Source organism: Dermacentor andersoni, chromosome 4 (genome assembly GCF_023375885.2).
Source record: "Dermacentor andersoni chromosome 4, qqDerAnde1_hic_scaffold, whole genome shotgun sequence".
Taxonomy (NCBI): domain Eukaryota; kingdom Metazoa; phylum Arthropoda; class Arachnida; order Ixodida; family Ixodidae; genus Dermacentor; species Dermacentor andersoni.
The window spans coordinates 121,551,898-121,579,316 of record NC_092817.1 but is presented as its reverse complement, the minus strand read 5'-3'; the positions used below and the strand labels follow the sequence as shown (position 1 = coordinate 121,579,316).

At 45.7% G+C, this 27,419-nt stretch overlaps 1 protein-coding gene across 1 annotated transcript; it reads left to right on the top strand.

Moving 5' to 3' along the window:
* Positions 1-26,888, top strand: LOC126537555 (thymocyte nuclear protein 1-like). Its single transcript, XM_050184665.3, has 7 exons — positions 1-220; positions 8,765-8,874; positions 12,758-12,826; positions 14,644-14,739; positions 16,712-16,773; positions 24,057-24,247; positions 26,699-26,888. Exons 1-7 carry the CDS (start codon positions 172-174, stop codon positions 26,740-26,742), a joined length of 621 nt encoding a protein of 206 aa, XP_050040622.1. The 5' UTR covers positions 1-171; the 3' UTR covers positions 26,743-26,888.
* The last annotated feature ends 531 nt before the right edge of the window (positions 26,889-27,419 follow it).

Below are 27,419 nucleotides of genomic sequence, written 5' to 3'. Positions count from 1 at the left end.
GCAGCACAGTTGCCACAGTGTCCAACGACGTGCACGAAACATTGCATGAGCGCGCGTTTGAATTATATCATCTTTTACTGATCACCTGCGTCTTTAAATTTTTCTCCTCTTGATAGATCAACATCTTCTTACTCGTCTCAAGAAATTTCCCTCTATACATCCGGCTTGCAGATGCCTCCACGGAAAAAAGCGAAGATTGAAAGTGCTGCTGAGAAAGCAGGCAAGTTCGTTTGCCTTCTGTTTGAGCGGTTGATATCAACACAGAAACTAACATAGCTATAAAACGAAAATAAGTGTCAGGAGCGCGTTGACTGTCGATGAACTCTTATGTCCTACAGCTCGAAGGGACACCTGAGTTGCCCGTTCGCCACTTGGCAACACGTTTCGGCCCAACACGTGTAAATTTAGTTTGTCTGTTGATGCAAAGCCTCACGTAGTGCTGTTTCATAAGCAGCTTTTTTCACATAGTCACAGATCAGGCGGAGAATAGAACTCGTGAAACAAATCTTGCGCTGTGTCCTCTCGTTCCCTTCGCGCTTCACCAACACTGATCGTCGTTGATTTGCCCGTATTTAGATTAGATTACTTCATTCTCGCCTCGCATACTATTGCCCGTTTCAGGAACGGCATGTTTTATGTGGAACTTTTTATGTATTCATGTGGATGATATGTTATAGCCAGTGGTTACAGCCACAAACAAAAAGAAAAAAACAAAATAACACGCCATGATCGACTTTTTTTGTTTCTCGTAGAACAGCAGCAACTAAAGCATGAGTGCTATCAGGGGGCTCTCATAGGCATTATCCTCGCAAGGTTCGATTATCATTTGTTTAATGAAATGCTCAGACGACGTTAATTGAATTAACGCAGAGTAGCACTGAATTTTTTGGCTGCATAAAGTAGTCTAATTCTGTAAGTTTTCTCCTCATCTTGGTACAAATACTAGATGAGCACATATGTGTTCGTCTGCACCACTTCACAACCCTGTCAATGAATATGAGCAGGCATCTGTACTTTGCCTTCCGTGAATCATGTACTAGTATGCAGAGGTGATCAATAATAGACTTACCAAGTGCATCACGTCACTGCTGCGCAAACAATTGCATGCTATTGTGGCAAACATTTCTTTTTCTTCTTCTTCTTCTTCTTCTTCTTCTTCTTCTTGTGCATGGCTGGTTTTAGACATGAGCGAGTAGTGGGGCACGGCGTAAGAAATGAGGAAGAGGAGTTAGAAACGATGGAGTAGATCAAGTAAAGGGAAATACAAATAAAACCACTGTGCTCTTAACTGTGCTTGGTGGTTCCAAAATTACTGGTGACCCGGACTACGAACGCGACCTTCAGTGGGTCAAACCCAGACTCCAGGCGACCTCAACTCTACACCTACTACTTCTGCAACCAGTCAGGTACCTTCTACCGGTATTATAGGAGCTACAGCTACTATTACGCTACCACAGCTGAGGCTCGCCGATCTCACGTTATGGTTCATACAAGCTGAAAACTAGTTGCGCAGTCATCGCGTCAAGTTGTAGTTTCGCAAATATGAGCTCCTCCTTGCCGCTTTGCTGCTACAGGATGTGGTCGAGATATGCGACATTTTCGTATAGCCACATCAGGAAACACCATATACGACAATCAAAGAGGCTCTTTGCCATCTTGTTCCGCCTGCTCATCGGTGTATTCAGCAGCTCCTGAATGACAGAGCTTGGTGACTGACATCCAACTCAGTTTCTATGTCACCTGCAATACCTCATTGGTGTCCGACTAGACTTCTTGGACACGGCTGTATTAGTGAGTTGTTTCTACAAAGCCTTCTAGCCAATGTACGCATGGCTCTCGTCTCAGCTAAGCATAAGCCCTTGTTGGAACTCGCCAAACTGGCCAACAATATGATAGACATAGCTCCGGCAGTCATAAATGCTGTCAGTAGCTCTCCACTTCCTGAAGGGGATTTCCCTGCGAGAAACAGTAAAAAAAGCTCACATCTCAAATCGCTGACTTGAGTCAGGAATTGCGCAGCACACGCAACTTCAATAACTGATTCTATCCAACTCATCAGACTCTCACGCCGCCTTTTATACAACGGCCGTTTCAACAACCTGAGCACAGTTTTTCATCACAGGGCCTGTGCTACTACCACCAATGTTTTCGTGCTGCGGCTCATCAATGTGTGTCACCCTGTTTGTGGCACTCGAAAAATGCTCAGGCGAGTCATCAATAACAGCAGCGGGTGATCATGGCTGTATGTCAAGCCGCCTTTTCCATATAATCGACTGAACCATAGGACTGCATCTGTTGGTAGACCCTGGTGTGGAAGTTGGCATTATTCCTGCATCCGAAGCTGTCTGGCGTCTCTGTGCAAAGTCAACCCCCCTACAAGCTATCAGCTCTCCCGCATTCGTAACTTATGGACAGAAGACGTTTACCCTCGGTCTTGGCCTTAAGAGAAGGTTGCTGTGGCTATTTTAGATAGCAGACGTCAGCTATGCCATCTTAGCAGCTGATTTCTCAAGCCATTTTCATCTGCTCGTGGACGTGAGCCACAGTCACCTGGTGGATAACATCATGGTTCTGTGAGTCAACAGTTTTCTGTCGCACGCTACTGCTTTCAACCTTACTTTCATGAAACTGCCTACCTCACCATATGCAGCTCTACTCAACGCATTTCCGGAGATTATTACACAGTCTCTGATGGATAAAACCCCTAAACACACTGTAACCCATTGTATTGCTACCGCAGGCCAGCCCGTTCAATGTCCCCCCTCTTCCCCCACCAACTCGGTCCTGATAAACTTCGAGTTGCTCACAGTGAATTCAAGCATATCTTGCAACTAAATTTCATTCATCTTTCGTAAAGCTTGTGGTCATCAGCAATACACATGGTGCCTAAGAGGAACAATAATTGGCGGCCCTGTAGAGATTATTGCACGCTGAATGCGGTCACTGTTCCCAACCGATATCTGCTACCCAATATTCAGGATTGCACTACCTTTTTAACTGGCGCAACAATATATTTGAACATCGATCTTGAGAAAGCTCTTCACCTGATCCTCATTGAGCTAGCCCACATTCCAAAAGCTACTATAACCACCCCATTTGCCCTTTTTGAGTATTTACGCATGCCTTTTGGTTTGTGCAACACAGCTCAAACCTTTCAGCATTTTATATATGAAGTCACCAGAGGCTTACCATTTTGTTTTGCCTACATAGATGATCTCCTCGTCGCCACCAGCAATGCTGAAACCTACAAAGCACATATACGTTAAATTTTCACTCGACTTCGTGCTTACAATCTCGTCGTCAATGTTGACAAATGTCAGTTTGGGCTCCGGAGATCGATTTTCTCAGACATCACGGCACTAATCACGGCATCACTCTGGTGCCTGACAAGGTTCAGGCCATCATCGACTACCCATCACCAAAGTCCACACATGGTCTGCGACGTTTTCTTGGACTCATCGATTTTTATCGCTGTTTCATCCCTGCATGCTCTAAGTTGGTGCAGCCCCTTGAAGCATTTCTCTCCATTTCGAAAGCTGAGTCTACCGCACTTCCTTGGGACACGGTCGTTGATCAAACTTTTGCCATCATTAAGACCAAACTAGTACAAGCTCTCCTCCCGCATCACCCTTCGCAGGCCGTTGCCACTAGTCTTATGGTGGACGCTTCTTCGGAAGCCATGGTAGTCGCTCTTCATCAGTGGATTAATGGTGCATGGGCCCCCATCTCCTTTTTTTCCCCTAAGTTACGCGACACTGAACGCCGATAGAGTACTTTTGGACAGGAGTTCCTTGCGGCCTGCCTCGCAGTGAAGCACTTCAAGTGTTTCCTTGAAGGGCGTCAATTTTTTTATTCTCACCGACCACAAACCACTTGCTTCAGCTTTACGTTCGTGCAGTGCCACCCATACTCCTAGAGAGCTCCTGCATCTTGCTTTTATTGCCGAATTCACGACAGACATATGCTACATCAAAGGCACCCTTAACAAGGCAGCGGACGTGCCGTGTCATGTCATCGGAAGCCCGTTCATTGCACTAAGTGTGCATGCTCGACCAAACGCGCACTGCGTAAAAGCAGCCATGCTGTGTACAATAAACTGTTATTTGGCTTGCGCCTACTGCATGTGTTGCTGTCACTCGCATTACTACAGGCTTTCAGTTGTATTTCCATCAACGCCATGCCAAGTTCTGTCCACCTTTTCTTGTTTTCACTTGCGGCAGCTCAAGCATTCGATGAGAAATCTCCATGACTCCAATCTTCTACATCCCTCCGCTGGGAGCAAGTCAACTTTCCCAACCACGACACTTCACCTAACAGTACCCACATTTATGTTCCTGTTCTTCTTCGTTGTGCTGTTTTTGATACACTGCACTCAATTTGCCATCCAGGCGTACATGCCACACAGCACCTTATCCCCAAATGTTACGTTCGGCCACCCATACGCGCTGATATGCGCAACTGGATGCGCACTTGTACAGCGTGTAAACGTATCAAAGTGCTACGACACACCAAGCCTCCATTGGGAAAATTCCTTCTCCCGATGCACGTTTCGACACCATTAATTTGGACATTGTTGGACCTTTGCTGCCATGCTGTGGTTATACGTATTTGCTCAAGTGTATTGATTCACGCACGGTGGCCTGAAGCAGCTCCAATGCCTGACATAATGGCGGAGACAGTTGCTGATACCTTTCTGTCTACCTGGGTAAGCCGTTTTGGTGTGCCATCAGCGGTGACCACTGATCGAGGCAGACAGTTTGAGTCTACACTTTTCATGACTGTAACATCCCTTCTGGGTTGTGAGCATATTCGCACAACTGCTTACCATCCTGCATCCAACAGCATCGTCGAGAGGCTGCATCGACACTTGAAAGCTACACTCGCCGCTCAGCCTCACGCAGAGGATTGGATATCGCACCTTCCAATCGTGCTGCTCGGCCTTCAGTCAGCACTCCGACCAGAACTCACCTGCTCTCTAGATGAGATGGTTTACGGCTGCACCCTCCGTTTGCCCGGTGACTTCGTCAGCCCCGTATGTATGCTGAATGTTTCTGAGCCATCTTTTTCCGTCCAGCGTCTATTCATTTTCATGCACAACTTGTACCCATCGCCAACCTCTGCTCACACAAATAAGCATAGCATTTTCCTACCCTCAAACCTACAAGCATCCTCACACATTTTTGTCTGTGTTGACACACCTTGTCATCCTCTTCAGCCCTGCTATGATGGTCCTTTCCCTGTCATCATATGTCCTGAATGCCAATTCACAATCTTGTACAATGGGCGTGAAGATGCAGTTGCTATCGCAAGAATCGAACTGCCTCCCATTATCAGCACCTCCGTCTGACCACCTCTTCAAGTGACCACGGCCACTTGTCCTCAGGGGGGGGGGGGCCCATCTGTGGCAAACTTTTCTTCTTCCGGGGCGTCGCTGGTTTTAGACATGAGCGAGCAGTGGGGTACGGCTTAAGAGATGAGGAAGAGGAGTTAGAAATGATGGAGTAGATCAAGTGAAGGGACGTACAAATAAATCCCTGTACTCTTAACTGTGCTTGGTGCTTGGTGGTGCTGCTGGGAAGACGTGTGATTGCAGTCCAGTCAGCCTGATGGTAGCTATTGAACCACCAACTAACAGGATCAAAGGTCTCTAGATTTTTGGATTAATGCGGCAGTATAAAGATGCAGCACTGTTCACATCTTAATTTTAATTTCAGGGGGCTGAAAGCTACAGTACGCAGCTATCATCATCAGCAAAGCATCAGTAAAGTTGTAAGTGGGGGAGGCATTGTTGGTCACAGTGGAACATTGTGGTGGTACCCCATTGCTCACATTCACCACTGATTTGCCAATTCCTTGCAGGGAGTTGTAAAAACAACTGTCATCTGAAGCCATTGTACACAGGTCCGCCATAATTATTGCTTAATATTTTGCACATGCACCAGTACTTTGGTTCGTGAAATTGCACCTTAGATCTTTCTTCATTTCGTCAGGCCACTTCTAGCATGCAGACCGAGATCTTTGTACATATTTAAGGAAATAACAAGCCCCAGCCTCCACCACTTCAAAATCCTGCCACTCAAGAAGGCTAGACACACTTTCTTCAAGATCACAGTGTTGTACAGAAGGCTATTGAGCATGAACACTGAAGGATCCTGTCACTCTGGCCATGTTTTCATACAAGTACCCAAGAAAGTATGGACTAATGATGCAGACATTAAAAATGGTCGTCTCTGTTGGTGCAGACTACTAGGGAGGAACACCCCACAATAACTTTTCTGGCGAGATTTTTAAGGTACAGGCCAACTACATTGTTTAGTGGCTATGGTGTTGTGCTGCTAAGCATCAGGTCGCAAGATCAAATCCTGGCCACAGTGGCCACGTTTTAATGGGGGAAAAGTGCAAAAGCATTTGTGTACTTAGATTTAGGTGCACATTAAAGAACCCCAGGTGGCCAAAATTAATCTGGAGTCCCTCACTACAGTGGGCCTCATAATCAGATCATAGTTTTGGCACGTACTGCACCATAATTTAAAAATTAAGGCTGACCATCACTCCATACTCTCATGTGGTCCCCTTGTCACCACATCTAATACAGCCATTCACATGGTTTTCATTACTCTCATGCAGAATTTGTTATGGTGCAGTATGAGATAGCTGCCACAGGCAGAATTCCTGTTGTTTCCACGTGCTGAGCAGGGTTTAATATTCACACAGAAACAAAACACTTTTGATCAAGTGCTACAACCTATTTTGCTTCCTTCATTAGTGGAAAATGTTTGAATAGCGTATCTTTCCTTTTCTTGTTTTGTAACTTTATTTTAACTTAAATGTTTCATTTGTTTTCTTGTTGAATTCAGCATGCACAATGGAAGAGAGCACAAGAGAAATGAACACACAAACAGACACATTGACTCACAACTATTTATCTTTTCTTATTCAGTGAAATTAGTGCTATTTGAATTAAAAGAGGAGAGAAGGATGTCGTGCCCACTTATATGCATAAACGGTAACAAACCTGTGAGCAAGGTGATATCCTCATGGGAAATTATTGGTATCTTCGGATAATGACAAGGCACAGTAGCATGAAACTCAACATTAACATTCTGTTCCATATTGTAAACTTGTAGTGTAGTAGTGGATATCTTATACTTTGGTCACCACATTGCTGCTTGGTAATGCTTGTCAGCTTGTTTAAGAATTTTCATTCAGTTGCTAGCAATGGTTCCATGTACCTAATAATGGCACCACATCAATCCCATTAATGTCCCACAGATGAAGAATGTTGGCATTCCCTGCCTAGAAATACTGTGGGGCTGATGAGAAAATTGGTAAACCTTCACGGAAATAATGTAAAAAAGTAATCTGAGTATCCTTGTAAGTGTCAAGTGAAAGTAATAGTTGGCTTAAAGAGAAAAATGGTGGAACTCTTTCATTTAAAATTATTATGTTCACTGAAAAGAACAGAAATTCTGTCTCCAGATAATGCCTTAAATGTGCGTCCATTTTCTTATATAGGAATCAAAGACCTTAGCCATGAAGGAAATTTGTGTCCCTGACCAACAAACTAGAGAGATCAATGCACTTCCTTTCCCCTACCGTGTGCACGCAATGAGCTATGTGGCAAAGTGTATGTGTTTCCATAGCACTGTTGTGAATGGCCTGGAAAGCTTAAGAGGAGAACATTTTGGTTAGCCACATTAGACAGGGCAGGCAACTTTTAGAAGTGAAGATGCAATTTCATATTCATAATAAAATAAGCAATATTCTGCAACTCTTTTCATCTGTCATTGCAACAATAGCCCACAGGCATTAAATATGTTGAGTATGAAGGAAAGCTAAGAAACCCCATGAGTGTGTTGTCAGCCGAGCATGCATTAAAAAAGAACACTTAGGTTGGACAAGTGTTTCTCGTTTCTCTAGCTGGTGAAACATAACTACTAGAAGGGGTGCACAAATTGACACACGTACACAGAGGAGCATAGAGAAGAACAGTCTGTCCTTCCATGTATGTATCTGTCAATCTGCATACCACTTCCCACAGCTGAGGTTGCATTCTTCAAAGAGCTCACCAAAGAGTGAAAAAACTCTCCTTGACATATGGAACATAGAGCACCTCGATTCAAGCCCATGGAGGAGTTAATTTTTTTGCAACGACACTGGAAAGCAGACACTGGAAGCAGATTTTCAAGGTAGAGTTTTTTCTCCTCCTAGTGAAAGTTTGATGAGGCACTGATTTGTTAAACAAGTGAGGAGATTTAACAGTACTTGCTAATCATCTCCTGTTGCTTAATATAGCAAGACTGGACCGTCCAGCGAGCGTGGGGTTGGCACCTGGGGAAGTGCAGGCATCGTACCTTCCCTTCATCTAGTTGCCTTGCTTATTCCTCTTGGAAATGGTGGGGATACAGGACAGGCTGATGCCACAATTCACTCTGTAGCATGCTTAGCCCCACAGACATTAAAATGAGACACACTGGTGGAGAAATTGCTGGAATAGGGAGCATTTGCGTGATGCCATGTACACCTTTTTGTTGCCCTATTCACAGCTTCCACTGTGTTGCTGGAAGTAAGGGGATTGGAATAGGCTTTACACTGTGCTCACTGTACAACAATATGGTGGCTTCGATGATGTCACTGCACACCCTTGTACATCTTTGCAAAGGCTGCATCTGCCTGTAGCTTGCACCACTCCTCTTTGGCAGTCATTTGTGTATGGTGCATGTGCTACGCCTTGACTTTTTTGCTTTCCCTTTCTTTCTTTAAGGTCAGCCAGATAAACAAGCATCAAGGAATACGCAAGAAACGGATGAAGTGGTTCACTGGCTGCTGAAATCTGAACCAGAAAGTCGGATAGAAAATGGTATAGACATGAAGGTAGTGCCATGTTAACCTGGACTTTTTTCTTTGGTGACCTTTCCCCTGATAGAGGTACAGTCTGATGTTCAGCATTGCTATCTTCCAGCAGTGTCAGCAGGTGCAGCTTCTCTAATAAGTTACTGAAGCATGGGCCTTAATAACATTGATTCTATTCCAATCCCCTTCCTCTTCATGAGTGGTGCTCGGCATACCAGGATTGGCAGGTTGTTGCTGTTGGATAAGAATGGAATGTAAGCCTCTGTCTTCTCCTGTTTCAATGTGCTGCTAGTGGTGTTTCAGTTGCAGCTAATTCTCTAGTTATGTTATTCTGTTCTTATGTGAGCTCTGTTTTACTTGTATTTATTACATCCATGTCTTCAGTTGCAACTTGTTTCTTTTTTTATTACTATTCCATATACCCACATACAACCAACTTTTTCTATATTACTTATTGCCCCCCCCCCCCCTCTCATGCTATACACTTACACTGGAAGCGTTACAACTCCACACTTTTCTGCCGGTCTGGTTGTAAGCCTGGAATTGACAGGTGCAGCGCAGCTGCACACAAACACGAAGGTCTAGGTTTCTCATTCCTACACATCGTGATAAGACCATTGCAAAGTTTACTTTTTTCATATCCTCCCTTTTTGAGAAAACTTTGAGGCATAGAAATAAGCCCTGCCAATAATTATTAACTAGATCCTTTTCTGATCATGGAGCATAGTTTCTGCTTTTCCATTGGTCTTGATTACAGCTGTATTGTGTGGTTTGCAGCATTGATAATGTTAATCAGGACAGTGCACAAACAGGTAGCAAAATCACAGAGAAGCATCAGAGTTTACGCAGAGGGAGCTTTCATGTTAAGAAATAACAGTGAGAGCCATGGTATTCTGCTAAGAATTATTGTATCCACTTGTTCCCTATGTCCACATTACGTGCTAAAGTGAAAATAGTACTTCGACTAGCATGACCACATTTGTGGTCAATTCAATCCAATCAAAGGCTGTACACCCGGTTATCATTTGTCCTGTCTGTTCAACGTTTAAGACTTCTGATTCATTTATTCGAAGTTAATCTTTAAATAATTACAGTGAACTATCACTGATGTTTCATTTTAGCTGCATCTTGCTTGAATGTTAAAGCTCTTATTTCTCTACTACAGAAATACATTACACTGCTAGACAAAGTCCTACCCCAGGAATATCCACTTGCCCTTGTCCTTTGTCAGCTGACTTAATACAGCTCTCTGCCACCCTTGATTGCATTTCCCTTTTGTCACCCATTCGGTTACTCATGATAGACCATAGGTTGTGCCTGTATTCTATTGGTAATCTTGTGCACTCATAAGCTGTGTGATATTCACAATGTTTTTAGTTGGTTTGCTGTATTGCAAAAAAAGAAAAGTATTATCTTAGTGGACCTAATTTACGGCCATGTTTAGGAGTGTCTAATGTGGAAAACTAGCTTGTGATGAGAGCATAATGTTGTAAACTGTGTTCCTCACTGTAACTTCGGCGCCTTTATGTTGTATTTCTTTCCCTTGGCACCTTTTTAAACCTTAAGTTACTCTGTAACATCTTTTCTTGAAGCTTAATTAAATAACATGTTGTAATTAGTGCAGTGTCCTTCAAGGAATATATTCCCAAAGGGATTTTCAAGATGGGTCTAATATGGCTAGAGTTAATAGGAATGGAATGTGTCTTTCTTTTTTCATTCCCCTTCAACTCAACCATTCCTCTGAGCGAGGGCAGCATTGATAGCCAGCGTCTTGCCTAGGAAACCTCTGTTCTTCCTTTTTAGCTTTATGCATGCAGCAACAGCAGTAGAACAGGCGGAATGTGTTGATAGCTACCACTTCACTTTCCTAGTAATTGCTGACAAGTCTGGAAGGACATGCATGCATGTGAGCTTGTGCATGCAAGTAATTCTTGGTAAAAAACAATCACCCAGTAACTGGTGTCTATGGGTTTCTGCCACCTGACGTCAGCTGTCAGCCAGCTGGTGCTTCCAAATATAGGATGGAGAAAACTTCTTGTCAGCTCCATGTTTGTTAATTGTATAACATAAAACCTGGCTGAGGCATTCACAGTTCCATGCTCTTCCTGGAGAGCATGCTTACTTGCCTAGCTCAAGGGTTAGTTCAGGATCCCTTTAAGTTGGTTCTTCTCTGGTGTCCTTGGTCTATCATTATCATCATCATGTTTGTTTATGTACTGTATTTTTCGTTCTATAAGTCGCATCTTTGTATAAGTCACCCCCTCCTCAAAACGACAGTATTTCCTTTAAAAAAATGTATATCAATGGCACCGGTGTGTAAGACACACCTGTTAATTTGATGACTGATTTAAAGACTCGTTGAGGATTGGGTTATGAGAAAGTGTGACCAAAATACCTGCTAGCAGCGGCCGCCGCCTCTGCACGCATCCCGTGGTAGACAGTGCTGACACGCGTGCAAGCACCTTCCAACATCAAGACAATAGTTTTCAGAAGTATTTTATTCTGATAGCATGAACAATGCTATTGATAGCTTACATGACGATGTTTAGTCAAAGCCATCGAAGTCATCCTCCTTCAAGTCGCTTATTAACAATGCAGCTACTTCAGGTTGGAGTTATGCTGGCACATCACTGTTACCTTCCGACTCATTGGTGGAGCACATTGGATGCTTTCCGCCAGTCCCAGATTATTTTTTCGCTGACTTCAAATTCCCTCACTGCTGCTCGGTTTCCATGCTCCACAGCACATTCAACTGCACTGCACACAGCTTGAATTTCGCGTCGTAACATCGGCGACATTGCTTCGCAAGCGGCACCATAGTTAGCGAGGCAGCATCTACACAGGTGAAGTACGCAGCCTTTTTTTTTACTATTATTCTGTATACCCACATACAACCAACAATTCTATACTCGTTATCGCGCCCTCCCCCTCTCACACAATACACTTACACTGGAAGCGTTACAACACCACACTTTTCTGACGGTCTGGTTGTGAAGCCTGGAATTGATAGGTGGAGCAAAGCTGCACACAAACGTGAAGGTCTAGGTTTCTCATTCCTACACATCATGATAAGACCATTATAAAGTTTACTTTTTCATAGCCTCCCTTTTTGAGAAAACTTGGAGGCACAAAAATAAGCATTACTAATAATTATTAACTTGACCCTGTTCTAATCATGAAGCATAGTTTCTGCTTTTGCATTGATCTTGATTACTGCTGTATTCTTTGGTTTGCAGCATTGATAATGTTAATCAGGACAGTGCACAAATAGGTAGCAAAATTACAGAGAAGCATCAGAGTGTGTGCAGAGGGAGCTTTCATGTTAAGAAATAACAGTGAAAGCCATGGTATTCTGCTAAGAATTATTGTATCCACTTGTTCGCTATGTCCACATTACGTGCTAAAGTGCGATTCGACTAGCATGACCACATTTTGGGGTTAATTCAATCTAATCAAAGGCCGTATACTCGGTTATCATTTGTCCTGTGTGTTCAACGTTTAAGACTTCTGATTCCGTTATTCCAAGTTAATCTTTAAATAATTGCATTGAACTATCACTGATGTTTTATTTTAGCTGCATCTTGCTTGATAATTAAAGCTTTTATTTCTCTACAGAAATATGTTACACTGCTAGATAAAGTCCTCATCAGGAATATCCAATTGCCCTTGTCTTTGGTGAGCTTACTTTATCCAGTTCTCTGCCGCCCTTGACTGCGTTTCCCTTTTGTCACCTGTTCGGTTACTCATAATAGACCAAAGGTTGTGCCTATATCCTATGCACTACATACGTGCCCAAGCCCACTACCGTTCCTCCTTATCTGAACTAATATACTGGTTGCATTTGTGTGGTGCTCTCTTATCTGCACTTAGGTTTTCTAATCACCTGTGTTTCTGTTCACTGCAGTTCAGCATTGATGACCTAGTTGAGTGCCCTGACAGGACATCATGCTGGGATGGAGTGAGAAACTATCAGGTAGGCCCTGGCTATAAGTGGCGTTACGCCATGTTCAGTACTTGTGCAATTCGGTGTGTGTGCTGAATGTGAATGCTTTGTGTTACTGTATTTACATATAAGAGGCCGTCTACAGGGAAATACTTGGTTTATAAGGTCTTATAGTGCAATATCTCTCATTAAAAGAAAATGTACCTGCAGCGTAAAAATCCTTCTTGGCCACATTTAGGTTACATTACAGTACAATAATATTTGTTTGGAGTTTAACATGGTTAATACAGAAAGTGGTTTATGAGTTACAGAAGGTTGCTTGTCTGCAACGTCAGGAACTAACAGCACTAAGGCCCAAATTTTCATACCTTCGTTACTTTAGTAGGGAAGCCTTCATTGCAGTTAGACTGCCTTAAATCAATTCTGAAAGCTTCCTTTTTGAGGCCTCCTTAGCAGAGGCTTCCTTGGCACTCCCTTGCTGTAAGGTAGCCCCGAAGCTACCTGCACACTTCCTTTCCTCACTTTTTTGCCCTAAGTGGGATTCTTGCCAATGCCTCTCCTCATTTATTTCACTAAACGAGGGCTTCTTCACAGTGCTTGCCCATGTGATGCTCGTCTGCGCACGCGCAATTACTTTCTGGTGGCCGGCTGGCTGGCGACAAGAAAACGGCGGCTGCAAGTTTGAGTAAAAGTTTGAGCAGACGGTAGTGCGCTCTATGCAAAGTGCAAAGTACGAACTTTATGTTCGTGGCCTCCAAGATACCGCAGTGCGTACGGTATTGTTAAGCCTACAGCAACGAAAAATTGAGAACCTATCTGAGGAACAGTGCCCAACTGTCACCAATACCTTGTTGTCGAAGCATCATGACACAAATCTAAAGCAAACACAACTATCACTTGAGAACGAAAGGGCGAAACAGCACAGGACGACAACTTAGTATACACAGAGCAGCCAGTATCCGCCACAAGGTGTCCACATTGCCCTCCACAAGGTGTCCTTACGTGCGTTAGCGTTGAGCATTAATCAGGAAAAAGCATGTGCGTTTATATATTAACAATACAGCAGAGGGAAAAGTATTTGACAAAATAATTTATTTTGCTGAATAAAGACGTTCGGTGACACTTATGATGAATACCCTTGAACCCTGATGCATGGAATGCGTTCTTTACCTAACGAAAGGGTTCCTTTCGTGAGGGCGGGTAAAGGGAGCTTTCAGAATACACTTGCTTCCTCCACACATCCTTCGAGGTAAGGAAGCATGAAAGGCTCCTCAAATAAGGTTAGGAGCAGCCCAAGGAAAGGAAGGTCTCAGAATTTGGGCCTCAGTGATTATTGGAGCTATTTATTTTTTCTTGCGTTTATGTATATTACTGATTTCAGGAAAACACTATAATCAATGAAAAGCACAACAAGGTACAGACTAACATTGATCTGCAGGGGAAGATTTCTCAACTCAGGATTTTCTGATTGTCAAACAAGGCACCTCAAAGAAATCATCACGTTCAAACCACAAGCTATGGCAAAAAGTCACATTGGCCTAGACCGTTATTTAGCACCTGAGAGTGTTGCAGGCGAGGACTTGTTATTATAGAACATTGCCTGTGAAAAATACTGTCCGCACCATTTGTTTAAAGCCCTCAGAGTCACTGATATTCGATTTAATCAACCAAAGCTTAATCAGACATGGTAAAAAACAATTATATTCTTCTAGTATTCAACACATTTCCGTCGTAAATGCAAATTCTGAAAGAATATTTTTTCCAGTCTAAACTGATTTATTAGTGCTGTTTAGTGTCCCTTTAAAGAACTTCACTTCAATCTTCGTGGCTTCCTACCCTGTTTCCAGGCACGGAACATCTTACGGGACCAGATGAAGGTCGGCCACCAGTGCTTCTTCTACCACAGCAATTGCAAGACTCCTGGAATAGTTGGCATTGTCGAGGTATGGACACACTTGTGCAAACAAGGATTGCGATGCAAGACACACATGTCATGCTTATCTTCTCGCTCGGTTTGAACGAAGTCACAGTTTAACATCATCAACACTTTGCGGACAGCAGGTTGTGAGAAAGCATCGTATTTCCTAGCAGTTTGCAACCATAGCCAGTAAAATTGTACAGCCCTTCAAGAAGTTAATTATCTCACAAGAGCATCGACCGACATGGTGGGTCAGCACCATGTCATGGAACACAGCTAAAGATTAACGACAGCAGGTGCATCTGCACAGAGCATAGACGCAATGAGCTTAGATGCAGAGCTTAGACGCAATGCTTGTCCAAGCATTGCATCTAAGCTATAGCCCCTGCTACTCATCCACTTCCAATGCAAGAAGAAATGTACACACATGTTCCTGTGCGCACAGTGGTTACAGTAAGTGGATGCAAAAAATTTATGTGCTGATAAACACCAATTGCTATGCTAGATTCATTGAAATAGCCTAGCAGACGATGCTCTAACACTGGAACGCTCTGCAGCCCGTGTACCCACCCTCATTACTTTTGAAAGTGTGCTGCATGACACAGCAATGATCGACGTGCTGGTCGACGCTTCCGTGAGATTATTAAAATATTGGAGAGCTGTAAAACTATGTTGTTCTAACATCCTCTTTAGGTGCAGTGTACACAATGGTGCACACCAGGAGAGTGCATCAAAAGCAATAACACTGATGAAAATGGTTATATTTAAAATTTGTTGCATATATCTTGAAGCTGATTGGACTTGTGTGTAAGTTTGAATATGTGTAAAGTGTTTTTTGTTAAGCGAGTTGGCTGGGTGTTTACTCTCAGCGTCAGTGTGTTGTCATGTAGCAGGTTAACTTTTCATTGTTTTTCACCATGTTTTGTGAAAGGCGCTCATACCTCACTGTGCAGAGCTTCATGCCTCACGTCTTTCTCCAGCGCAATGCCCTCAAGGCACCTTTGATGCCTGCCTACGATGGGCCGTTTTACATCCTTCGGTGAACAGCCTAGTTGCAGGAATTTTTCAGCGTGGTTGTGAGGAGGTCATCAGTCGGGAGCGCTTAAAACCCGCCTACCTGGAAGCACCTCAGCACACCATACCTGTGGACATCGATGTCACAACGGTCACTTCCCCATGCACAGTAGACTTGACATCATCTCGCCGCCATGTTGGTTTCGACGTCCCATCTAGGCGGGGGGCCCCGTAGCACCCTCTTCTGGCAGCTTAAGGGTGCTTGCAGGATTAGCAAGCGTAACAGTAAGAAGAAAATTAAAGAAGTGCAGTTTGAGGCATGCACACAGGCATGACACGGCTGGCAGATAGGTTTCGGAGTCTTGTCCTGGTGTGCCATTCCTGCAGACATAAAGAGTGTGCAGTAAAATCCCGAAGACTATAATAAATTACCAAACGTACAGTGAACCTTCATAAAGCAAGCAGAAGCCAATGGAGAGCCTTCTCAAAGTTTCTAATAGTTTTCCTATTAACCTCTGCAGGCTTCATATGATCCCTGCAACGACTCCAGCATCAGCATGTGATTGCATTTGGAGATCCTTGTGGTCCTTTAGTGATTTTGTCTGAGCTGGTGGTGTTCTTGACGTGTAACTACTAACAGTCTGCTTATGGGTTACCTGTGTGCTACCAGCATGATGCAACTTTGTTCTGTTTGACGGTGGTTTATGACTGTATCGTGCGCCCAGGCGCACACCACAAGAGCTGCCATATATGAGCCATCACTGCCCTTGGTATCACCCTTCACGTATGTGTCATAATGGCAGAGCTGGCTGTAACCATAATCATTATGTGGGGCCGACTGTGGTGAAGGCAACAACACATCACAATGCTGTAATTTCAGCTGTGTTGTCCCTTTAACGCCTATCACTTAGAACAACTGCGGGTTGTCTGGTGCATGTGTTTGCTTATGGAAATAACAGAATATCTTTGTTCGTGCACACTAGGTTGTCAAGGAGGGTTACCCCGACCACACACAGTTTGACAAGAAGGGTAATCACTATGACAGGTAAGCTGAGCTAGAATATGTGTATCGGATTCATTAATTGCTGATAGGAAAGTGTTGCTATGTCAAATCACTTAGAGTTGCCTTTATATGCCTTTTTTTTATTTAGTGCTTCATGTCAGCAAAATTAGCAGGAACATGTCACTTTTTAACGCTCTGCCTGTCCATAATTTTCTTAACTCATTTGTGTGATGTGGATACTATTTCAATGCACTATCAACTCGCCCAAGCTATCTGAAGGGCTATTGATACTCTGAGGAAACATTTTGACAGCTCGATGTCAGTGCATTAGCTTTGGTCTCTTCTTTGTTCCATTCAGGAAACCCACACCTAATTCTTTTATGTATACCTTCTGTTATTGTAATATAGTCATATTTAACTTTGTAATGCACAAGGTGGGAAGTGCAGTGTTACGTTTCGCCTACGACACGCGGTATAGCCGGCGCGGATGCAACGGACGCCGGGGCTTCGTTCAAAGCGGCGGACATTTTGGCCCGTTCGGAGCTCCCGCAAAACCTCCCCGCCAAGCGCGTCCAGGCGTGTTTCAGTGCCACGTGTCTTCGTGTGTGCGTGTGTGTGTGTGTGCCCACGCTTGTCAAAGCGCGGCAGCCGGGGAGAGGAGCTCCCCAAGTGTGAAGCGAGGAGGTCTGATCGGCGCCGGGTTGGCGATGCGTCACTACACTCGTCTCAACATGTCTCTCAGCCTGTCCGGGCCCAGAGTCACGTGGTCTCACCCCGAGACGTTCCTCCTTGCCCTCAGCTGCGAGACTATAAAAGCAGCTGCCCCCCGGACGCCGAGAGAGGCTCCGATTTCTTCCGTTGTGTTACGTGCTCTCCCGTCTCTCACTTCGGTCGACCTGACCGCCCGCTCTTTTGCGATGTTAGAATAAACCAGTTGTTCTGTTACCAGTCGACTCATGCTTTGCCGGGACCTTCGGATGCTTCCAGTGCCCCAGGCCGCCAGGCCAACGCTACCCTTGGGGCTTGCGACCCGTTTGCAATAACGGGCGTCAGCACTGAGGTTCCAACAACTCGTGCCAGCGGTGCGATTCTAACAGCTGGTTGCCAGCGGTGAGATCGCGACAACGGAGGCCAGCAGCGAAGATATGCGGTTGACAGCACAACGGCCATCCGGGAGCAGTGCAACGAGCCCTGTGTGATGACTGGTTGCCTGCAGCGGAACGACTGCGCTGAATTCTTGGCTGCGAGGTTTGGTGAGTGCGGGACTTTCTTCTACTGAGTTTTGCCAGGCTTTTGTTAGTGTCAGAAACAGAGCTGGTAATTGTGGTTGTCGTTGCTGCCGGGTTAGTTTGCGGCAAGACAGTAGTAGGCAGTAGAGAAAGCAGCATTCAGAGCAGCCATGGATTTGAAGTCGTTGCGCAAACCGAAATTGCTGGAGCTCGCAAGAGAGTTGGGCCTGGATGTCTCAGACAAACTCAGAAAACCAGAACTGCTAAGGGCTATTCTTGAGTTAGAAGCTGAGGATGACGAGCTGTCGGAATGCCTTGAGACCATTGAGGAGAGGGAGACGGCAAAAAGACAGGAGCGCGAACTTAAAGAGCAAAAAGAAAGACATGAGCGCGAACTTCAAGAGCAAAAAGAGAAACAGGAGCGCGAACTTAAAAAACAGAAACAGGAGCGCGAACGAAAAGAACAAAAAGAAAAAGAAGAGCGCGACCGTCAACACGCTTTGGAAATGAAGCGCCTCGAGGTAGAGATGGAACGCGCTCGTAATGGAAGTCAGGCACACGGTGCAGGAGAACGAGTATTGTTCAAAATGACTGACCTGATGCGGCCGTTTAAGCTTGGAGAGGACATTGGTTTGTTCCTGGTTAACTTTGAGCGAACGTGCGAGAAGCAGGGGTTCTCTCGGGAAACGTGGCCACAGCGCTTGCTCACTTTGTTACCCGGCGAGGCGGCCGACGTAGTCGCTCGCTTGAATAGAGAGGAGGCAGAGGATTTCGACAAAGTGAAATCGAGTCTGCTAAAAAAGTACAGGCTGTCCGCGGAGGCGTTCCGTCGGAAGTTTCGGGAAAATGAGAAAGGCAAAAGTGAGTCATATACAGAGTTTGCCTACAGGCTTATGTCAAACATGCAGGAGTGGCTCAAAGAAGAGAAAGCGTTTGGTGACCACGAGAAAGTTCTGCAGTGTTTCGGGCTAGAACAGTTTTATAGTCGGTTACCTGAGAACATGCGGTACTGGGTCTTGGATAGGCCAGACGTTAGTACGGTGGCTCGAGCCGCTGAGCTAGCCGAGGAGTTTGTGACGCGTCGGGCTCGTGGAGCTAAGGACGGTCAAAAGGGTGAATTTGGCTCCAAGTTTGAGAGGCCGAAGTTCACGCCCATGAGAGCAAAGGGGGACACACGTAGTGCGGATGCGAGTGAAAGCAGTCCGACCGAACGTAAGGAGACGGCGGCAACCGAAGCCAAACGCAGAAAGAGGTTCGAGACGAGGCAAGCGCGCGTTTGTTATACGTGCCAGAAGCCGGGTCACTTTTCGGCGCAGTGTCCAGAAACAAAAACAAAAGTCGTGTTTTTGTCATTATGCAGCACTGACGAGAACATGAAGCTTCTCGAGCCTTACATGCGAGACCTCCTCGTAAACGGGAAAGAGTGCCGAGTGCTTCGTGATTCCGCAGCTACAATGGATGTAGTTCACCCCTCTTACGTAGAACCCGATATGTTCACGGGCGAGTGTGCATGGATCAAGCAAGCCGTGGAAGCTCATAGCGTGTGTCTGCCCGTAGCAAAAGTGCTTATTGAAGGACCTTTCGGAGCGCTTGAGACGGAGGCCGCAGTGTCATCTATGCTGCCCCCCCAGTACCCGTACCTATTTTCGAACAGGTCCGATCACCTCCTGCGCGAGAAGGGGCTTTTGTTTGGTGAGGCTAGCGTTCAGGCCTTAACCAGATCAAAGGTTCGGGAGCTCGCTGCAAAGGCAGTAGTTGCGGGGCCGACGTTGTCGAACAATGAGAAAGAGTCAGAAGCGCAGCAAGCTGATATTCAGAGCACGCCCGAACTGAATAAAATTGAGCCTGTAGCGTTAAAGGCACCAGATACTGGAGAGGAAATTCCCGATGCGGGAAAGTTAGAAGAGCTATCTGCAGATTTGCTCATCGCGCCTACGTCAGACGGACTTAATAGGTTGCTAAAAGTCAGCCGGGCGGCTTTGATAGCCGAGCAAAAGAAGGATGGCAGCCTAGAAAACATACGCTGCATTGTCAAGGAAGGTGTCGCCAAGAAAAATGCTCGCTTTGTGGAAAGAAGTGGGGTCCTGTACCGAAAGTATCTAGACCGCAGAGGAGTGGAGTTCGATCAGCTGATCGTGCCTCAGTGCTACCGTCAGGATCTGTTGCGCTTGTCGCATGGGGGTTCGTGGTCCGGACACCTAGGAGTTAAGAAAACTAAGGACCGTCTCTTGCAAGAGTACTATTGGCCAGGGTGTTTTCGGGACGCAGACCACTTTGTGAAGACATGCGACACCTGTCAGCGGGTGGGCAAACCAGGGGACAAATCGAGGGCGCCGTTGAAGTTGGTACCTATCATTACGGAGCCTTTTAGACGGCTCGTTATTGATACAGTGGGACCTCTGCCGGTAACAACCACGGGGTACAGACACATTTTGACTGTGATCTGCCCAGCGACAAAGTTCCCTGAAGCAGTACCGCTTAAGGAACTCAGCTCAGTTGAGATAGTCAATGCACTACTGTCCATATTTGCGCGAGTTGGTTTTCCTGCGGAAATCCAATCAGATCAGGGCACAGTGTTTACTAGCGCTTTGACGACAGCCTTTCTCGAAAGGTGCAGGGTAAAGCTGTTACACAGCTCAGTGCACCACCCCCAGTCGAATTCCGTTGAGAAGCTCCACTCCGTCATGAAGCGCGTGTTGAGAGCATTGTGTTTTGAACATCAAACTGACTGGGAGCTGTGTCTGCCTGGGGTGATGTTTGCATTACGGACCGCGCCGCATGCGGCTACGGGGTTTTCGCCAGCTGAGCTGGTGTACGGTCGCTCGCTGCGATCTCCGCTTCGCATGCTTTGAGAATCGTGGGAAGGCAGGGGCGACGACCCAGTCGTGGTGGAGTACGTGCTTAAGCTCCTCGAACGCTTAAGAAGGGCACAGGAGTTGTCAGGTGAAGCAATGGCAAAGGCCCAGCAGAGGGCCAAGGTTTATTATGATCGGACAGCCAGGGCCCGTCGTTTTGAGGTGGGCTGAGGTCATGATATTGCGCACATCGCTAAAAAACAAACTCGACGTGCAGTGGGAGGGCCCAGCACGGATTGTTCAAAAACTGTCGGACGTTAACTACGTGGTCAGTCTGCCAGGAAAACGGAAAGCACAGCAAGTTTACCACTGTAATCTGCTCAAACCCTATAAGCAACGGGAAGCAGTAGTATGTATGATGGTAAACGCTCCCGAAGAGCTACCGGTCGAGCTTCCGGGACTAGGCTCAGTAACGAACAGGAAAGACACTGATCACGTCATTAGTGACTTAATAAGTAAAGCATCGCTGTCGCCTGAGCAGAAAACCGAACTACACCAGCTCTTACAAGAGTTTCAAGGTCTGTTCTCTGAGAGGCCTGGTAGGACTTCTGTCCTTACTCATGACATAGAACTTACCTCCCCAGAGCCAGTACGATCCAAGGCGTACCGGGTGTCACCCCGCCAGAGCGATATTATGGAGGCTGAGGTAAAGAAAATGCTACAGCTCGGTGTTATTGAGGCAGGTGAGAGTGATTATACCTCCCCTTTGATTTTAGTTGAGGTACCGGGCAAGGAAGCTCGTCCTTGCGTCGACTACCGCAGGCTTAATTCCATCACTAAGGATCAAATTTATCCGATCCCTAACATCGAGGAGCGCCTTGAGAGAGTGAGTAGCGCTCAGTTTATTTCCACCCTAGATCTTGTCAGGGGTTATTGGCAGGTTCCACTTACAGAAGAGGCTAGTAGGTATGCGGCGTTCATTTCACCAATGGGGACATTCCGTCCTAAAGTTTTGAGTTTTGGTTTGAAGAACGCGCCATACTGCTTTTCAAGCCTCATGGATAAAGTGTTGCGGGGACAGCAAGAATTCGCTTTACCGTATCTAGACGACGTAGCGATATTCTCCGCATCTTGGCCTGAGCATATGGCCCACTTGCGGGCAGTGCTAACCCGCCTGCGCGATGCGGGCTTGACAGTCAAGGCTCCCAAGTGCCAGTTAGCACAGGCCGAGGTTGTCTACCTCGGTCACGTGATTGGTCGGGGTCGTCGCCGCCCCTCTGAAATAAAGGTGGCCGCTGTGCGAGACTTCCCGCAACCGCGCACGAAGACCGATATTCGGTCGTTCTTAGGTGTCGCCGGCTACTATCAGAGGTACATCCCCAGGTACTCTGATATCGCGGCTCCCCTGACGGATGCTCTAAGAAAGACAGAGCCGCAAACAGTCGTCTGGGACGAGACAAAGGAAAGAGCTTTTAGCGCCCTAAAGAGCGCCCTAACAAGCCAGCCTGTGCTACGATCGCCCGACTACACAAAAGGGTTCGTTGTTCAGTGCGATGCTAGTGAGCGAGGCATGGGCGTTGTACTGTGCCAACGGGAAAATGGAGAAGTAGAACACCCCGTCCTGTATGCTAGTCGTAAGCTGACCAGTCGTGAGCAGGCGTACAGCGCCACCGAGAAAGAGTGTGCGTGTATCGTGTGGGCCGTTCAGAAATTGTCATGCTACCTAGCCGGCTCGAGGTTTATCATTGAGACGGATCACTGCCCTCTCCAATGGCTGCAGACCATCTCTCCCAAAAATGGCCGCCTCCTGCGCTGGAGCCTCGCTTTGCAACAATATTCCTTTGAGGTGCGTTACAAAAAGGGGAGTCTCAACGGTAACGCCGATGGCTTAAGTCGAAGCCCCTAACGTGGGAATCAGCCTCAAAATTGTTTGTTACTGATGTTTTTCTTCCTGAGGCAGGATTTTTAACATATTGCTTTTGTGTAGTGTTTCAAAGTGATGATGTGCTTTCTCGTGCAATTTTCCAATTTGTGGACGCGTTCTGAGTGCTGCTAAACTACTGTAAGGAACTAGGCAGTAGTATAAAAGGGGAAAGAGCCTGGCAGGGCTTAGTGAGGGTTGTGCCGTGCTTGCTGACTGAGCGGTTGAGTTTCGGCGTAGTTCTAACGCTTGCCGGGAACGAGAACAAAAATGTCAACTCTCCCGAAGTCACTTTGCAGTGTCCTGTGTGAACCTGAACGAGAGAACGAGGCCTTCTCTGTGCGCTGCGCTCAAGAAACGCCGAAGGACGACCGACTTCGGTTATGAGCATCATCAAGCGACATCTCTCCGGACAGCGGATGCAGTCCCCTGACCATCGGGATCTCCCTCCCCCGGCGGGGCGGTCTGTTACGTTTCGCCTACGACACGCGGTATAGCCGGCGCGGATGCAACGGACGCCGGGGCTTCGTTCAAAGCGGCGGACATTTTGGCCCGTTCGGAGCTCCCGCAAAACCTCCCCGCCAAGCGCGTCCAGGCGTGTTTCAGTGCCACGTGTCTTCGTGTGTGCGTGTGTGTGTGTGTGCCCACGCTTGTCAAAGCGCGGCAGCCGGGGAGAGGAGCTCCCCAAGTGTGAAGCGAGGAGGTCTGATCGGCGCCGGGTTGGCGATGCGTCACTACACTCGTCTCAACATGTCTCTCAGCCTGTCCGGGCCCAGAGTCACGTGGTCTCATCCCGAGACGTTCCTTCTTGCCCTCAGCTGCGAGACTATAAAAGCAGCTGCCCCCCGGACGCTGAGAGAGGCTCCGATTTCTTCCGTTGTGTTACGTGCTCTCCCGTCTCTCACTTCGGTCGACCTGACCGCCCGCTCTTTTGCGATGTTAGAATAAACCAGTTGTTCTGTTACCAGTCGACTCATGCTTTGCCGGGACCTTCGGATGCTTCCAGTGCCCCAGGCCGCCAGGCCAACGCTACCCTTGGGGCTTGCGACCCGTTTGCAATTACGGGCGTCAGCGCTGGGATTGCAACAGCAGTTACGGCGAAAAGTAATGCAGCATCGGTGCCATACCAACCTGTGCTTTTATACTACATCTCGTTTATCACTGTAATGTTATTTTTTCATTTGGTGCATTTATCAAGTGCTTCTAGCACTAATTCTTGATGATATTCACATAAAGGCAATGTTAATTGTTGAACCTCTTTGATAATATTCATTCTTCTAACGTCCAGGAGTGTCTGCATGTGTCCATTACTGCTGTGTCTGTTACTTTTCTTTATTTAAGAAAGTTATTATTATGGTACTTTTTCTTCTCTGATACAAGACTCAGCACCACTGAAAAACCGAGGTGGTTCATGGTCGACGTAAAGTTTGTCCGCAAACTGGACCGCCAGATCACTTTGGCTGAACTGAAGACACTTCACGAGAAACATAAGTCTCAAAGTCCCAAGGGTCCTTTGGCAAACATGGCTCTAGTTGCGAGATCACGTCTTTCAGTGCAACCAGTCAGGAAAGGTATGTCAATGTTGAATTCCTAAACCTTCAGACTAATGCAAATGTTGATCACAAAGAAGCATTGTGAGCATTTATATGAGCCTCGTATTCTTCATCTCTATATAATCATCATCGCATCGTCATCGTCATTGCACAGCTCGCTTTTGGAATAGAGCTTTGGCACAACCGTTGCTTTTCATGTGGTGAAGGGCTCGTCTTGTGCCATGTTGATGAGCACTTGACACAAGCGGTGTCTTGAACACAACTTTTGGGAGGAAATGAGGCGAGACAGACAATGGGGAGATCATTGAGCACCTCCCCCCATTGAAAAGCAATGGTAAATTATATAGTATATAGATTTTAACCAAAGCTGTTTCTTAAAGGCGCCCTGAACTACTCCTCGGGCTTGATGAAAAAACACAGTCCGCAGATAGCACGCGCTGCTGTGAACATCCCAACCAAATTTTGCAGTCGTGCGTGGCACATGGATCTCACAAGTAGAGCGCAAAGTCATCGTTCTCTCAAATGCTCTCTTTTCAACAGAAGCCTGCTCCTCACTCTTTTCTCTACGCTTTAATTTGTAATATAGCAGCCTCCCACATGTGGCTGCTATTTGTCAATCGCTGACATCAATTAAGAAGGGTGTTTGGATCAGTACGCTTCTTCCTACTGTTACTGTGTATATTTATTGATGCAATTTAATAAACAGGCTGAAGTAAGCAAAAGTCAGGTTTTTAATTTCGATAATAATTACGTACTTCCAGAAGAAACCAACTATCGTCTGCTCATACTCGACTGTGGCCGCCCGCGTAGCAATTAAACTTTGGCCGCTCTGCTTATCGGTGTCGTAGTCATCGGGTCTTGATCATTTCAACTAGTTTCGAACACTCAACTAGCCTTGAACCACGCGAAACTTAAGGTCAGGCCACACGCACTTTCCAGTGCACACTCACTCCTGGCTGCTCCTGGTTAGACGCCTTGGCAGGCTTCGCCTCCTAATGAACTTCAATATGTGCAAGTTGGATGTGGCTACTATGCATCAGTCAAGCTGGTGCAGGACAAATCAGGTCCGCACCATGTCGTAACCACGTAACACAGCCAAGCAGGAGCATATGGACGCAAGAGCGCACTCTAGCCCTGTAGTGCACAAAGCAAAAGCTGCAGTTGCATGTAGATGCAGTCTGCCACGTAGCGTACACACTGTGGCCACCATGGGGTGCCGCGACGAGTCCACTGGCTGAGCGCACCGCAGCTCGTTGAAGTCAACCGCATTTGGCATGTATGCATCAAATCGTAAATAGTGGTGTCTACATGAACACCCAAAATAAAATTTGAACTGCACGCTGCTGTGACATTCAGTAGGCAGAGCGTTGTGGGCAAACCCTGCTCTACCATAGCTTTCGTAGTGCAAATCATTCAACAAGGAGCATAATCACTGCGAACGATATGTTTGATTGCCAATAACTCTGCTTCTGCTGGACACATTGAAGAACTTCTTGCGGCAACGTATTTCTGAAATAGTGTAATTTAAGTTCAGATGCATTTCTCGACTTCAATAAAAAGTAGTTCGGGGCCCCTTTAAAGGCTAACTGCAAAAAAATTTTATTTTGCCTAAGTTGGTTATAAACAAATATTATAGTAAGTACTGTAGAACCAGTCTCGGTAACATTGCAAAGCTGGTAATTGTCTAATTTTCTTATTAACAGCCTTTAAATGGCACCTAAGCAGGTGACACACGTATTTGGTGGTTAGCGTATTTGACGTAGACCTCAGAACATGGCCTCCAAGACTGTCAGTGTGCCCCAGGCAGTGCCTGAGCTTGGAGGTCATGCATAGGCACCACACTGGACTGGTTTTCAATATTCTGGCTATCATGGCAATGAGCGGCAATGGTAGCGTTTCTGCCTTGGTGGTAAAGATGAGTGTCTTTACATGGTTTTCATTATGCGTACACTTGTATTCCAAATGCCAAATTTTGCAGCGAGGTTGTTCTATGTCTATACTGTCTTAATCTAAGCTTCTTGCAGTCAAATTTTGCTGCAGTTGTCCTTTAATAAAGTATTTGTGTTGTTGTACCTGCCCTCTGTCACTAGTCAAGTTCACTGCAGTTGTAGAAGGTCACATCTGCACCCGTCATAGAATATTTATGCGTGGAGAATTCTACCTTGGAAAGCATATTTAGCGCCAGCGAACAAGGACAGAAGGGAGACGACACAAGTGAACGAGCACAATATGTCGTCTGTCCTTGTTCGCTGACGCTAAATATGCTTTCCAAGTCTGTTTACCAACACGCCGAACAAATGGCAATGCTGAGAATTCTATGTATGTATGTATGTATGTATGTATGTATGTATGTATGTATGTATGTATGTATGTATGTATGTATGTTGTGTGTGTGGTACGATTCTATACACTGTGCCTTTCCTTTACCGTTTCTTTTTTCTTTTTATTCTCCTCTATGGCCTACCACAGAAGAATGGGACTTCATCCTTAGCCTTGAGAAGTCTTCACCATAGTAGCCTTTGGTAAATTGGATGAAGTTAACAACACTCATCTTCACACAAAATAGCAGGTGGTAGCTGTCACCCGTCAGTGGTTGTTTCTGCTTATGACATCTTAGCAGCATGACAGTGTTTTAATAAACATATTCAAAAATGTTTGACATTTTTGCCTCATTATCAGTTTTACCGACACATGCTTCTGTAGGAAGTGCTTCTGTATATGAAAGTGCGTGCCAAATTTGCATTGAAAATTGCTCATTATCCTTACCTTGTTTGGTAGACTCTCCAGAACTACTGGGCAAGTAAACAAGTACTGGCAAGGGACATTTTAACTCTAACACATTCTTTTTTTATTTTTTTTTATATATGTACAAAGAATATTTGGACCGATAGCCTGAAAATGGCTAGTGGCCGGTCCAGTGCAATATACAAAACAGGTCAGCTAGAGGATAAAAAAGCACACAAAAATACTAAGAATCATATACATTCACACACACACACACGCACACACACACACACACACATATATATATATATATATATATATATATATATATATATATATATATATATATATATATATATAATCTGTGATCGAACGTCCGTGAAGAGTTCCATTTTATGTCGGTTCATATACGGATCAAAAACTGCTAACACATGGAAATACCACGTTCCTGTAAAGCCTCTTCAGG

Excerpts from the sequence above, each read along its gene's own strand:
- LOC126537555 (XM_050184665.3), top strand. The coding sequence starts at position 172 with ATGCCTCCACGGAAAAAAGCGAAGATTGAAAGTGCTGCTGAGAAAGCA. Across the intron at positions 8,875-12,757 it reads AAAATGGTATAGACATGAAG|TTCAGCATTGATGACCTAGT; the intron begins GTAGTGCCATGT and ends TGTTCACTGCAG. Across the intron at positions 24,248-26,698 it reads AGTGCAACCAGTCAGGAAAG|AAGAATGGGACTTCATCCTT; the intron begins GTATGTCAATGT and ends GGCCTACCACAG.